The sequence below is a fragment of the Vicugna pacos genome, chromosome 21, assembly GCF_048564905.1.
Source record: "Vicugna pacos chromosome 21, VicPac4, whole genome shotgun sequence".
Lineage (NCBI taxonomy): Eukaryota > Metazoa > Chordata > Mammalia > Artiodactyla > Camelidae > Vicugna > Vicugna pacos.
Genome location: NC_133007.1, coordinates 16,883,650 through 16,899,262, shown reverse-complemented (window position 1 = coordinate 16,899,262; position 15,613 = coordinate 16,883,650). Strand labels below are relative to the sequence as shown.

The 15,613-nt window shown below is 36.5% G+C and overlaps 1 protein-coding gene across 3 annotated transcripts in view; it reads left to right on the top strand.

Annotated features, from left to right (window-relative positions):
- Positions 1–15,613, top strand: part of POU2F1 (POU class 2 homeobox 1) — a 135,931-nt gene that overhangs the window by 74,953 nt on the left and 45,365 nt on the right. For all 3 annotated transcript variants that reach the window (XM_006211083.4, XM_072946199.1, XM_031688718.2), the window contains exon 3: positions 14,810–14,910. In XM_006211083.4, the coding sequence (XP_006211145.3) occupies positions 14,810–14,910 (101 nt within the window). The remainder of the gene's footprint in view (positions 1–14,809; positions 14,911–15,613) is intronic.

Here is a 15,613-nt window from a genome sequence, read left to right as displayed (position 1 = left end):
TCACACGTATCTACAGACATATCTGCAAAAGTGAGCAGAGCCACCCTCTAATCCTCTGACCTGTGCGTTTCTTTGGTTTTGTCTCCAGTGTGCAAGATACTGTACTATACTCAGTAGGATCGCTAAAGTTGAATAAAATATTTATTTGTTCTCAAGAAACTTACAAAGAAAACATGTATAAAAATATAATAGAATTTTCATAAGAAGTATTACATGAGTCCATGAGAATTCAGTAGGGAAGAAATCATTTCTAGCTGGGAGGATCTGGGAAGGTTTTGAAGAACGTAGAACTTAAACTGGACCTTGAAGCTGGTTAGGATTTACATGTGATGGTAGCTGGCGGTATATGTCCAAGACTGAAGAAACAGTAAAAGCTTAAATGGGAGGAAGAAATCTGCACTAAAGTACTCTAATTCCTTCAGATTTTTTCCATCATCAAAAGATTTCTTGATCCTTTATCATTTAGCCATCCTCAGAATTAGACAGTATTACAGTTCTTCAGACTTGAGTGCAGCCACTGCCATTACTGTTGGTTATTATTATTATTGAAAATTTACTTATTAGAATTATTTTTTAAAATTAATGAAGGTGAAAATGACATCAGATTAAATTTTTAAAATACAAAATTTTTTCTAATAATATTTTACTGTTTTGAAATATTAAAACATTTGATTTTAAAGCAATTGACTAACCTTATAACCAATGAGGACTCAGTTTTAGGAGGACTCGATTTTAACCTGTTGATTCACTGAGTTTGTGGTCCATTAACTGAAAATCTTTTTTTACCTGAATTATCGTAGAGCAAAGGCTCCCTATCCTGTTCTTGTTCAATTGATTTTTCATTCAGATTATTATTTTTCCTAGGATAATATCAAATCTTTTTGGCAACTGTAAAGGCCAGAGAAATTTATTAATGTAACCTAGTATACATTTATGAAATGGCATTCCAAAAATATTGTCAGAAGTTCTTAGCAACCAGTGATGTATTCGTTCTTGGGACTTCCTAGTGCCACGGCTGATGTTAGGAAGTAATGTTCGTAAGCACATGATCAGACATCATTTTCTCCTAGGTGAAAACAAAGGATCCTGAAAGACCAGGCCACCAGTTAGTATGTCTGCTGTTCTTCTTAATAATTGAAGAATCTTGATGTCTTGAACCAGTGCTAGTTTTGGAAAACATTTCCAGATAAAATACCAGTGTTTTCAGATGAAGCCTTAGAAATTCACTGAGGAACAGGCCTCACATAAAGTTCTCATTGAAACAGCGTGGAGCAGCTGCAGGTTTCAGACTCCACAGAGCTATTTTCCTTTTGAACTTATGTGTATCCAAGGACTATTGATTATATTCTTACTGTTTTTATTATCATTACTATTATTTTAAATTTCGTGCATGTTGTACCTTGTGGACTGCATTCTGCACTGGCCAAAGTGCTCTTATAAGCCTCACAGAGGAAATACTGATACTGATTTTTCTTTGCCTGCCTTTGTAGTGATGTTTTAAATAGTGGGTGGTTCCACGGGTCATTGAAAAGGGCCAGAGCACTTCTAGAGTCCCTCAGGAGCACGATGGAGGATTTATTGCTCTGTTCTTGGTGGTCTAGAAGCAAAAAAGGATACACCTGTAGGAAAGATGGATCTTCTCTAGTGTTTGGTTTAATAAATGCAGTTTAAGTACATGGCTTCTGAGAGATTCTGACCACTACATTTTGAGTACTGGCCCTGGCCCTGCCCTTTGGTGCACATGGGGAATTTGTTGCTGTTGTTGTTTGGGTTTATGGGGCTGAGGGCCATAATTACTGAACCTGTGAGAATACTAAGTGACATTTGAATTAAGGTTAAACTTTTGTTAAATGAGTGAATGGTCAATTGACCTTTTCACCAAGTGATAACCTAATAAGAAAAATTAGAATATTAAAGGTAATGTCCATTTTGTTTGTATTCATTACCAATAGAATTTGGACTAGTTATAAGAGCATTTGTTTCTAAAAGGCTGCTTTAGATACAGATTATGAGATTGTCTATAATTTTCTTCCTTACCAGGCAATTTAGTATCCTGTCATGTCACTTTTTTGTGTTTTTTTCTAACAAGTATAAAATATTTTTCCATCCATGTTATACTTTACATCTTGCTTGAAGCAAAAAAAAAAAAAAACTAGACTCCATTACTCTTTAAATTAGATCCATTATATAGCATTCTGGCTTAGAGCAGTGACAGTGGAAGCCAGGGGTCAGATTTAATGAGCATTTGTAGGAGGAAGAGAAGAGATTGAGAGGGAGTGAAAAAGGGTAAAAAGGAAAGGGAGTTATCAAAAATGAATACCTGTATTTGGCTTGGGACCAGGATAGATGTATCGCCGTTATCAGAGTAGGGACTGCCTGAGCCCAGAGTAGACTTGACAGGTGATACTTTTAGTTCTGAAGATGTTGCATTTGGGTGCCTTGTGGTACTTGCAGGTGAAGAAGTGAGCAGTTGAAGATAGAGTTTTGTTCCTAAGGAAAGAAATCTGGCTGCTTAAATAGGTATGGAAGTACTCAGCAGGGAAATACTGCTGGGAAGAGAGTGGAAAAGCCAAAAAGAGGACCAAGGGCAAAGCTCTTCTACAACATGAAAAGGGCGGACAGAGGAGCCATGAAGTAGCCCTGCAGTATCCAGTAGGCTGGCCAGAGGCTGCACATGGCTGGTTAAAATGAAATTAAGTTAAAAATTTAGTCATGTTAGACACACTTCTGTTGCTCAGTAGGTTAGTGGCTACTGCATTGGATAGCACATATATAAAACATTTCCATCTTCATAGAAATTTCCATTGGACAGTTCTTAAGTAAACTAAGACCGAGCAACCATGGAGATCAAAAGTGAACCAGACAGCAGAGTTCATGGAGTTTGTGTTCAACGTAATCAAGTCCTGCAGAGAGGTGGAGACATAGGAAGCTCCAAATGTGACCTTTGGATTTGACAGTTTGTAGTTTCTAGGGACTTTTTAAAAGATTTAGGTAAGTGGTAGAGAGAGAGAAGTTGCTGTGGATAGAGAAGTAAATAGCTGAGGCAGGGGGAGGATAAATGTAGGCAGCTCTTTTAATGGGCACTCCATGAAAGGCATGGAGCTCAGGCCCCAGAACCAAGCCATCTGGATTCAGATCCTGGCTCTTTCACTAGTTGTGTTACCTTGAGCACATCACTTCCTTCTGTGCCTCAGTTCTCTTAGCTATAATATGGAGATAAATAGTAGTAATCCATTGTGTGGAATTGATGTGTACGTTGAAAGCAAGTAGATGTGTGACTCATTAAGTGTTTGATAATTATAGATGCTCTATTAAATAAAAAGAAGGAAAGAACAGGAGAGGAGGTCAAGTCTCTTTATATGCTAAGGAGAGGAGTGGGAAAGGAGGGTTGATTCAGGAATGAAGATTCCTGATGAGGAAGGAGGTGTTAAGGTTTCAGAGCACTGGTAAGGTGAAGTAGCTTAGCGGAGAAGAGTCCCTCCCCCCACCTTGTTTTTAAGGCAGAGAACTGGGAGAGTGAAAGAGTTAAGGATAAATTATATATAATGGGTATAGATAATAAGTTTTTAGGTAGGAAGGAGGGTAAGAAAGCACTGTAGTTAGGGTTATGCGCACAGGCAATTAGGAATGTCCTTGTGATACTGGGAGAATGAAACCAGGGAATAGAATGCCATAAAGAAGTCTGGGAGTAGATAGTTCATCCAGATAAATAAACAAGGAGGATTGGTAGCAAAGGGTCGTAATTCAAGCCTGGAACCCTGACATCAGATAAAATCAGAGGATAAGGAGTTTTACTGCAGTTTTTCAGGCATTTCTTTGTGTTTCCAAAGAAGGCAGGAAACTGCCACCCTTTACCTGACTTGCGTCTTAAAAGTAAAGGCGTATAAGGAGCATCTAACTAGATTATGAGGCAGGAGAAAGATGGAACAGAGCAAATGTTTGGTAGATTTTTGTCAACAAAAACGTTACTGTGATATTAGAATCTTAGGATAAGGACTTTCTGGTTTTCTTGACCCTCAGAGTATTCTTGTTTCGTGACATGTTTTAGGTTACGTGAAAAAGACTTGGTCTCAATCACTGGCAGGTCACAAGTTGCTCATTTTTCTACAATTAAGAATAAAACTAATAAGAATCTGTTTTAGTAGAACCTTTCATCCAGAGAGACTTAACAAACATTAACCATTTATAGAAATCTTATCATGCATCACTGATGTGCAGTCATCTACATTAAAAAAACATTTACCGTTACAATAGCAGTGGAAATTTTTAGCAGATATGTAATAATCATCCATCCCATGGATGATCTGTAACGTCAGTTCTGATTATACATCTTGTGTAGTAATGTAGAATTTTTCTATAGCCATAATTGATGCTTTTTCTGGATTTCTGTTATCCAGATTCCTTCCATTTTATGGTGACTCACTTAGAAGAAACCACCTGTACACACACGCGCGCGCGTGCACACACGCACACACACACGAGTAGAAGTTAAGTTTTCCTTGAAGATCTTTTAGCCCTTATTTGTACTCTACCCCACGGTTGCCTGACTTTCTGTGAATTTCATTTGGAATTTGTGCTTACTTATCAAGGTAATGTAGTGACCGGCACAGATATTACTATTATTTCCTGGTTATCTGAAATTCAGCCTATTGTTAAATTTCACTTCGACTGCCTTGAATTTACTGACAAATAGAAATCTGTGTAATACATACCTTTTTTTCTTTATTGTATAAGTTTAATTGAAGCAGTAGTATATAATGTAATTTTCATTACAGAGAGAAATATAGTAGGTATTATCCAAAATATAGGTACTTAGTGATGAAAAATAGCTTTCACAAACCCCATGTTCCAGAATCCCTCATTTAAGAAATTGTTATTCTTATTTTCTTTCCCAATTCCACGAGAGGTGACTCTCTTGTTCCTTGGTCTGTAGCAGAGTGTAAGTGGCCGATTAGACAGGTGAGGTGGCTGCTTTAGGCAGGTGGACTGATAGGGCAGTGAGATTTGGTTTTGTTTGTTTGTTCATTTGTTTTTCAGTTTTAGTTTTGTTTAACTGAGGTGAAATGATGTAACATAAAATTAATCATTAAAAGTGAACAATTCAGTGAAATTTAGTACATTCACAATGTTGTGCAACCACCACTTCTATCTAGTTTGAAATGTTTTCATCACCCCAGAAGGAAACCTTATACCCATTAAGCAATTGCTCTCCATTTTCTCCTTCCCCCAGCCCCTGGCAACCATCAGTCTGCTCTGTCTCTATGGATTTTTACCTATTCTGTACATTTTGTATAAATGGAATCATGGAATCATGTAGTATGTGACCTTTTGTGACTGGCTTCCTTCACTTAGCATCATGTTTTCTAGGTTCATCTATGTTGTAGAATGCATCGGTACTTCATTCCTTTTTATGGCTGAATAGTATCCCACTGTATGGGTAGACCACAATTTGTTTATCCAGGCATCTGTTGATGGACATTTGGGTTGTTTCTACTTTTTTGTTATTATGATGTTCTTTGGTGTATATACCTAGCAGTGGACATGATGGGTCATTAGTAATTCTATGTTTACCTTTTTGAAGAACCACCGAACTCTTCCACAGCAGCTGAACCATTTTACATTTCCATAATCAATGCACAAGGATTCCAGTTTCTCCACATCTTAGTTAATAGTTGTTATTTTCTTTTTTTTTTTCCAGTTGCAGCCCTACGAATGGATTGAATGATATACTTTTTTGAATAATATACTTTTAAAGTGGCAAATCTGCATTCATGTTTCCTTAGGAAATAGTATTAGAAATTGAACCCTTCCCTTTTTTTCCCAACAGTGTCTTTGTACATTTCCCTCTATATTATAGTCAGAGTGTCTTATAATAATGAGATGAGCAATGGGTAGTAATAAAATATGTTTACATTCAAACCGTTAGATTTTCACTAAACCTTGGTGGTTCAGGCCTCATTCTATAACCCTGGGTCCCCTTTAAAATGTCCTTTCTCCCTCTTAGCCACACTGGAACTCTCAAAGCACTTTGTACCTTTCTTAGAGCAAATGCTGTACTCTGCCTTGCTGTGCTTGAGGGCACTGGCAATACCTTTTTCTTGTTTGTGTTCTATCTCTCAAACTCATGCATTTAGCAAAAAAATCTGAGGCCACTCACTCTAGAAAAAAAGATTTTTTTTTTCTTTTTCAAGTATCATGGTTTCCTTTAGATATAACTAGATCCTGAAGAGATAATTAAAATGTAATATTACTGTGAGTTTTTATTTTAAGGCCTCAAAGAGTTGATCTGTTCAGAAAATGTTAACATTACCTCTTAAGTAAGGCTTAAATATCCTTACTTTAAAACTAGGTTGCATAGGAGTTACAATTTGAGAAAGATTATTTATAGTTAGGTTGACCCTTAAAGTCCTTCTAAAGAAAATAGACTCCAGGCTGGATGTTGAATAATAACTTGGACTTTCAGAGATAAAGATAGTGGAAGGGATCTGCATTTGGTCCCATTGTGAGGATATCACCTTAGCCTTCTCTCTGACTCCTCCTTCCCAACCTCACCCCTCTCTTCATAACTCCATCCTTCTTTCCCTGGTCTGTTGTGTTTTCCTCCCCCATCTATACATTTTAAAATTAACGTTCCTGGGGTGTAGATTTCCATTCTCATTTATGGAGAAATGACAGTAGGATTAGGACAAATGAGAAGACTGTCCTCCCCCTACCAAAAATACAAAGGCACTCCTAGACAGAATTTAAACAACAGAAGTCAGTTGTTTTTAAGAGACAGATCACTTTGAAGGTTGATTGCTTTGGAGACAACATTGAAGGATAAATTGAAAGGAAGTTTATTTTAAGAAAAGTGAAATTGAACAAAAATTTAATACTCATGGTAGAGAATTTGAAAAATATTCATTAATGTATCTATTTAAAAATTTTTTTAAATATATCTGCTATTAACATTTGATGTGTTTGATGTGTTTTGGAGACTTTTTTTTTGCCAAAAATTGTCTTTACTTAATTGAGTATTATTTTTCATGAACTATAAAATTTGATTTTGAGCCATATACAATTTTTTTAAATTGTGAAGTAATATAGCTGAAGTAACAAGCTGTGAGGTAGAAACCACAGGTTCAAAGTTCTTACAACCTCGTCATCTGCCATCTCTTTATGAGCCTGATCTTGTCGAGTATTATTGGTTAGTCACTTAGTTAATATTCTTCATTAAGTCAGTGTTGAGTTGCACTCCTTGGTCGCTTGATGGTAGAGTAGAAAGAGAAATGGGAAGAGAGTCAGGACGGTGTAGATTTCAGTCTGGGCTCAATTACTGTCCAGCTCCGTTATTTCAGTGGAAGTGGTTCTGTATATTTTTTTGTTTTTCTCATTTGTAAATCAAGGAGGCTTATTAATTCCTTTTAATAGTCCCTTTCAGTTTTGCCTTTTCCAAAATGTCATGTAAATGGAACATACAGATTAGCCTTTCAGTCTAGTTTCTTTCACTTAGCACAGTATGTTTGAGATTCCTAAGTATTGTTGTCTGTATTGTAGTTCAGTTTTCTCTCTTTTCCTCCTTCCTCTAAAATGCTGAAGAAGTATCAGATGTGTTGCAGTAGTAAATAGAAGCTGTAGATCACTGCTTTTGGATTAGAGAGCTAGGAAACACAAAGGAAAGTAGCATTTGAGCTGGGCACTGAAAGGGGTTTAAAAGCCTGAAATGTGTGCAGATCTGGGACACATGAATTGTTTGTTGAGAGAGAAAACCTTTGCATATTTCATCTTTGACTGTTGGCTATGAAGGAAGAAACAACTTCCTGGGAGATGAGGACTTGCCAGTTCTTAAACTCCATGTAAATTTCAGCCATCTCTCAGCTGGGCCTTCATGGTAACTGGAGTTCTTGGATTTACCTCTAATGATTCCCTGTCACATTCTTCATTATATATTCCCAAACCTTTTCTCTTGTCCAGACTTTTTTCTATCTTACTTGTTTTGCTGTTTTTGTTATCAAAAATGACTATCTTTTGATTACTGAGAAAGTTGCAGCTATCTGATTTGAGTCCCACCACCTCCTTCTTCATCACTTTACTTTTTTTCTGTTTTCACTACCTTCTCCTTTTCTTTTGCGTCTAAGAAAGAAATACCCTTCTTTTGTACTACTGTAATCCTCTACTTCTCAATCTTTTTTAAATGGAGGTCCTGGGGATTGAACCCAAGACCTTATGCATGGCAAGCCTGTGTTCTACCACTGATCTATACGCATCCCACCCTACTTCTCACTCTTAAATCTGTCTCTTCTCATATCCTTCAGGTACCTGCCCCATCTTTTAACCACCTCTTGTTCTTACATCTTCAGTGTATCTTTTCCTGTAGAATCTTTCCTCTCAATCTTTCAGTAGACTTAGGTTTTATCAGCCTATAAACCATTCCTTGCACCCCGTCTACCCCTTTGAACTACCATTCGCTCTCGCTCCCACCACTGCTGAACTTACTGAAATAGACTGGCCTCACTCACCACCTTGGCTTCATTACCACCTGCTTTTCTCTTTGCTTCTTGCTATCTGTATATATCCCTAAAATTTTATTGGAACTTTTTTTGTCATTGTTGATTTTTTTCTTTTAATATAAAGGCAGTAGTAGTAAAAAACTTGTACGTAAACATGTGTGTATGGTTTAAGCACTTATATGTCTACCACTCTGGCCAGAAAATAGTTACCATGTCCCAGAAGGCCACGGTAGATTCACTCTGATCATATTTCATTCTTCTACCGCAAAGGTAACCATCATCCTGAATTTAGTGCTGATGGTCACACTGCTTTTCTTTCACTTTTTTTCATCTATATATATATTAGCCTCAAATAATACATTACTTAGATTTACCTGTTTCCATTATATAAATTGAATCATCCTATGTATATATTCTGTGACTGGTTTCTTTTGCTCAACATTATGTTTTTGAGATTAATCCAAGTTAGCACATATATCTATAATTCATTTTCACTGGATATAGAATCTCATTATATGAATGTATCATAGTATTTCTATGCATTCTATTATTGATGGACATTTTGGTTATTTTTAGGCTTTTGCTGTTACAAACATTACTGTTATAAATAATTTTGTACTTACCTCTTGATGCATATGTGTGAAAAAGTCTCTAGAGTCTACTTAATAGTGTAACTTCTGAGCTTGTTCCAGTGTCACTCAGTACCACCAGCCAGCTTTCCAGAGCTTTAGTACTGGTTTATACTGCTACCAACAACAGATGAGAATTTCACAGTCTAGCCAAATCTTGACATTAACCAACTTTGTAATTTTAGCCAATCTAATGGGCATAAAATGGTATTTCATTGGAATTTTAATTGGTATTTCTCTAGTTTCCAAGGCAATTGAACGTCTTTTCTTATGTTTGTGGGCCATTTATGTTTCTTCTTTTGTGAAATTCCTATTCATTTCTTTTGCCTGTTGTTTTTTTTTTCTATAGGTTTTTTTTAATAGGAATTCTTTATGTGTTCTGAATGTTAACTCTTTGTTGTTTGTATGTACTGCAGATACTTTCTCCCTTTCATACATTTTATATAGTCATTTGATGAACAAAGCTTTTAATTTTAAAATATTTAATTGTATGTCTTTTCAATTTTGGGGTCATGATAAGGAAGTCCTTCCTTTTCCCAAGGCTATGATGGCATTCTCTCATGATGTCTTCTTCTAAAACTGTAAGAATTTTGTACTTCACATTTAGGTCTTTAGTCCTCCTGAAACATTCTTTTTGTTTCTTTTTCTTTCTTTCTTTTTGGTATGGTGTGAATTGATCTAAAGTAATTTCTTTTTTTCCCCTAAAGTGTTACCTAGTTATCCATCTATTGAAAACTGCATCCTTTCCTCACTGATCTGTCTCATTCCAAGTGACCAAAAATATGTGTGGCTCTGTTTCCAGACTCTATTCCGGCATGTTTGTTTATCCTTCCCTGCACACAATATCGTGTTGCCTAATCATTACTGCTCTGTGATGAGTCAGTATCTTGATTGTGCAAGTCCCTCTACTTTGTCATTTTAAAGAGCATATTAGCTCTTTGCCTTTTCATTTAAATTTTAGAATCAGCCCGTCAATTATACACACCCTGCCCCAAGAAAGAGAATGAAAAAAGAGAGAGAGAGAAAGAAAATAACTTGTTGAGATTTTGATATGAACTTGCTTTGAATTCATAGATCAATCTGGGAAGAACTGACTTCTTTACAATGTTCTCTTCCAATAAATGAGCATTTATTTGTATCTTCTTTATTTCTTTAAATATAAAGTTTTATAATTTTCCATGTATAGGATTTAATATAGTTTCAGAGATTTATTCCCAGAACTTTATATTTTCAAAGTGTTGTCGATAAAATTGTTTTAAATTTTTTTCACTTGGTGTATAACAAAGGCAGTTTTTAAATAGATTTTGTGTGCTGCAACTTCATTAAACTCTCTTATTCTGATACTAGATTGTTATATTCCTTGGGATATTCTATATCCATAATCAGAGTTTCTAAGAAAAAAGTTTAGTTTCTTTTTTCCAGCTTACCTTTTTCTTGCCTTGTTCTTCTGGCTAAACCTTCCAGCAGCTGGCACCATTATCCTATTCTTAGTCTTAAAGGGAGTGCGTTTAATTTGACTCTTTGTCAAGTTAGAGAAGTTTCTTTCTATTCCTACACCTAGAATTTTATCATAAATGGATATTGAATTTTATGTAAGGGTTTTTCTGCATCCTTTGTGATGATTTGCAATGATACGATTTTTTTCCTTCAATGAATGTGTGAATCATATTATTTGAATTTCTTTTAGTCCCAAACTGACGTTGCATCCCTGGAATAAATCCGTTTTAGACACAGCGGTCTACCTTACTAGACTATTTTTGCTATTATTATCTAGGATATTTCCATAGATATTTATGAGTAAGGATAGCTTGTGTTTTTTGCTTACTCTTTTCTTTTTCTTACTTACCTTTGTCAGGTTTTGGTGTCAAGGTTATGCTGGCCTCATAAAATAAATTAGGAAATGTTTCCCTCTTTTAACTCCACTCTGGAAAAACTGTGTGGGATTAGAATTATTTTTTCCTTTGATTTTCAGAAGCAAGCAGAGTAAAATTGTCTGGGCTTTTCATTTTCTCTTTGGGAAGATTTTTATCTGTTGTATTTCTTTAAGTGCTGTAGGACTCTGTATTTTGCTTTTTTCTCTTTGAGTCAGTCTTGATAACTTATAGTTTCTAGAGAGTTTGCTATTTCTAAGTTTTGATTTTATTAGTTCACAATATCCTCTTTTTAGTTTCTGTGACATTTTTTATTATGCCCTCCCTGGTATCCTTGAATTATTTGCTCCTTCTCTTTTATTTTCTTGTTTTATCTTGCCAGAAGTTTGTAAGTTATACATTTCTTTTGAAAGAACCAAGTTGATTTTTCCATTATGTATTTTTTTCCTTGCTTCATTAATTTTTGTTCTTACCTTTATTAATACCTTTCCTCTGTTCTCTTGGGATTAATTTCTTCCTTCTTTCTCCGTACTCTTGTCCTCATCTTTTCTGTGTCACTTGGCCATAGTACTGCACTGCTCCATCCTTGCAGCTTTCCCTTCCCTGGCTCCTGAGGCACGCTGGTCTGGAAGGATTTTTTTCCTACTTTTCTAACTGCTTCCTCTGATGCTCTTTGTCTTTACATCTCCTAATGTAGGTTCCCTCTTACCTTCAACCTTCTCTATAGACAGTCTCCAACCTAACGATGATTCGAACTTGGAATTTTTCAGCTTTACGGTGGTGCAAAAAAACAATACGCATTCAGTAGAAACCATACTTCGAACTTTGAATTTTGGTCGTCTCCCAGGCTAGCAGTATGTGGTGTTGCTCTCTCATAATGCAGCGGCGGCAGCAGCAGCCACAGCTCCCAGTCCGCCACGCAGTCAGGAGGGGAAACAACTGATATACCTACAACCATTCTGCACCTGTACAGGCATTTGGCTTTCCACTTTCAGTATGTCATTTAATAAATTATGTGAGATATTAAACACTTCATTATAGAACAGGCTTTGTGTTAGATGATTTTACCCAACTGTAGCCTAATAAGTAAGTATTCTAAGCATGTTTAAGGTAGGTCAGGCTAAGCTATGATATGTTTTCTGTAAGGTAGGTGTATTAAATGCATGTTTGACTAATGATATTTTCAATTTAGGAAGGGTGTATCAGAATGACCCCATCATTTGTTGAGGAAGATCTATACATATATCCATTTTTAATTAATAAGCATTTCAATTCTCCTAATTTCAACTGTCACTTCTCAGTGAGAGAGTTCGGCAGAATCAAGGGACCCATTCCTTGTCTTAGTTCTTCCACTAACCAGCTATGACATCTTGAGCAATTCATTTAAGATTCCTTAATCCTTGTTTCTTTACCAATAAAATAAGGAGGTGTTGGATACAAGACCTCTGAAGGTTACCTCAGTAATACTGGTCTAGTGACAACCTTATAGAGTCTTTAGCTCTGGCCTCTGTCATTTGTACATTCCTTCTTGATCACTTTTCTTAGATGTTTTATTAGGGTTTCTCAAACTATATATATCTTATGTTAATCTTAGATAATTTATCTTCTCCCCCAGCCTTTTAATGTCCCCAGTTGTTCCTTTGGATGTTCCTGTTTTCTCAGGCACACATTTGGTTTTAGCTCCTAACACCACCATCTCCCCATACTGTCTTCATATTTAAGTCTGAGAGAGAGAGAGAAAGAGTGTGTGTGTATGTATCTGTTCCACTCTTGTTTACTTTCAGCCCAGATTACATCTTTAAAGTTTTACAAGAATGATTTCAATGTAAAATCTATTTTCTTATACCCCTTACCTCCCAGTGGAGCCTCAGCACCTTATTTAAAACAAACAAACAACAACAACAAAAAAAACACACCTGCCTTTACATCTTAAATCTCTGTTTATCTGAGCTGTGTCTCAGATAAACAGAGTCCTGTTGTCTCAGATAACAGAATCTGTTCTTTTCACCACACCATACTTTGGATTCCATACCTTTATGCCACCACCTCCCCCAAGAGGCAGAGCCGGAGCACTTAAATAGTATACCTATAGGCCACTGGAATAGGCTTTGTATCAGGGACACCAGAAATCAATCAGTCTTGCGTTTATAGTGCTTTGTGATTTACAAGGAGCCTGTTACCATTTTTATGGGAACTTGAAAATGGAACCAGTGTGTGGAATTTTTATGGTCTCCATGTGAGTAAAATTTTTGGTTCTGGAAGACTTCTTAAATTGGTGATGTGTTAATCTCTAAGTGTTTGTTTCTGTTTTTTAAAATCTTACCTTCTTTCAGCCTTGTTGATTTATTTAATATATCTTGAGCATATTTCTCTAATAGTGCACAATCTTAAAATCCATAACAAAACTAGTGATTTACTGCATAGAGATAGAGACGGCAGCCTATGACAAAATGTGCAACTTTAAAATAGTGAAATGTCTGTATGTGGCTTATGGAAGTGACCCTGGCTACTTTAAATTTTTCTCATACTAGTATCTCACTACTTGACACAAGCATGTACTCTTAATTTCATCAACCATATATGCCTAAGTAGTTCTGTATTTCCTATCTGTGGGAAACTTAAAGAAAAAAACGTGAGAGAACAATCACTGAGATTTTTAAGGAGGTGATATATGTATACACTCCTTTTATAATTATCTCAAGGAAACCTTAAATAGCTCTTTTGAGTCATGTGATCTACCTAATTATGCTATTAAAGTCATACATTTGCTAGAAATTAGGATAAATAATGATAGAAGTTAGCAACATTTTTTGGAAATACTGCCTGAAGTTTCTATGTTATACTCTCCTAGCTGGTCTGCTCAGTGAGCACACACACAGGGATGGGGACGAGGAGATGGAATGTTCCAGTGATAGGAAGTGGAAAGTCAGTACCACATTCATGTGACTCAGTGATTCTTACAGGTTCCCATTGTCTGTTATATTTTACCCAGTACAAAGTGTTCTGGTTATTTGTAAACAATAGCTGGATACAATAATTTGAAAATAATTTATTTTTTAGAAAATATTTCTCAGTATTAGGCTAGCATGTCTTTCCATAAATTAGTTCTCTTCTAATGTTATATGGCATCAGTGGTTAAAGGCAATGGCTATAATATGTAGAAAATTACAATGACCGCAGAGCCCTAGCTAATTAGATGTATGCAGCAATCTATACTTTGGGATTGAAGAAATCAGTAAAGCCATTTTGTTTATCTTGTAAATGATTGATTTTGACATCAGATTGTCATTTATTAAAGCATTTTAAGTTAAGAGTAAATCCATCTTGGCCTTGGCAAAGTCACCAGTGAATTGCCCCTGTCCAAGCCAAATGCCAAGAAGGAAGAGACTAGAAGAGAGCCTCAGGACCTCTTTGGAACTCTGTCTCTACCATTCTTTACAACAGTGGTAATGATGATGATCTCTTTTTAAAGCCACCTTAGGTTTCATGCTTATTCTGACCCCACTTACTCCAATCACTGCTTTCACTTCTGAACTCTCTAACATGATCTTATGATTGTAATTCATTATTTGTATTTTTGTTTCTGTTTCTTAAGCTTTATGTGTGTTCGTGTACCTGTCCTGCAGTCCTGTCTGTAGAAGAGAAATCGTTTTACTGTATGTCCTTTCTTTTGAATCCCTTCTCCCCTTCTCTTCCTTGGAGATGCTTTAAAAAGTGCTTATACAAAATAGGTGCTTGCTAAAAGTTGGTAAATGAAGTCTAGTGCTTTATTCCAGTTGTTTGAGTTTTAAACGGTTATATTATTCTGCTTGCTTTGTAGGCACACAAACTAATGGTCTGGACTTTCAGAAGCAGCCTGTGCCCGTTGGAGGAGCAATCTCAACAGCCCAGGCCCAGGCTTTCCTTGGACATCTCCATCAGGTAGAATGACCTGCTCAACCATAAGTGAGAGTGAAAGATGGAGGCATGGAATGCTAGGGCAGGGGCAGGTTATTTCAGAATGTGGGACTTCTAAAGTTAATTAAAGGCTGATGCTGCTAGCATCTAATCATGTCAGTCTGAATGGTTAGCGTGGACTCCTCTACTGTGGTTGACTGTGTAACTAACTATTGACCCCACAGGTGTGTGAAAAAAAGAATTTCTTGTTATGAAACAGAATATATATATAACAGCTGGGTTACCGGTTTTGTGACTGTGAGTCTGTGGTGGCTCACTGAAACCCTCATCACCTGAGGCCTGCTGTGCAAGGCTCTGAGCTGGCAGCTCATGTCCCTTCTGTAAAACAGTTTCAGACCATTTTGATTTGGGCAGCTACTCAGAGCCTTTGCTTGACTGTGAGCTCCCTGGTTTGGGATTCAGAAAGGTCTGCCTCTACTTTATTACCCTTTTCTGTCATGTGACTTTTTCCTGAGTCTGAAACAGTCTGTGGAGCCTCTCCACGCACATTTTGGCTATAATACAGAGAGAAAGGGAATACTGAAACAGACACTGCCTCCCCAGGAGTCTTGGAGCGGGAGCTGTTTGAAAATGGAAAGTAAAACAATGGAAACATTTGGGAGATAGTATATTAGAGTGTCTCAACCTCTTGATTTATGTTCACAGTTATGTATTAGAGCGATGCTTT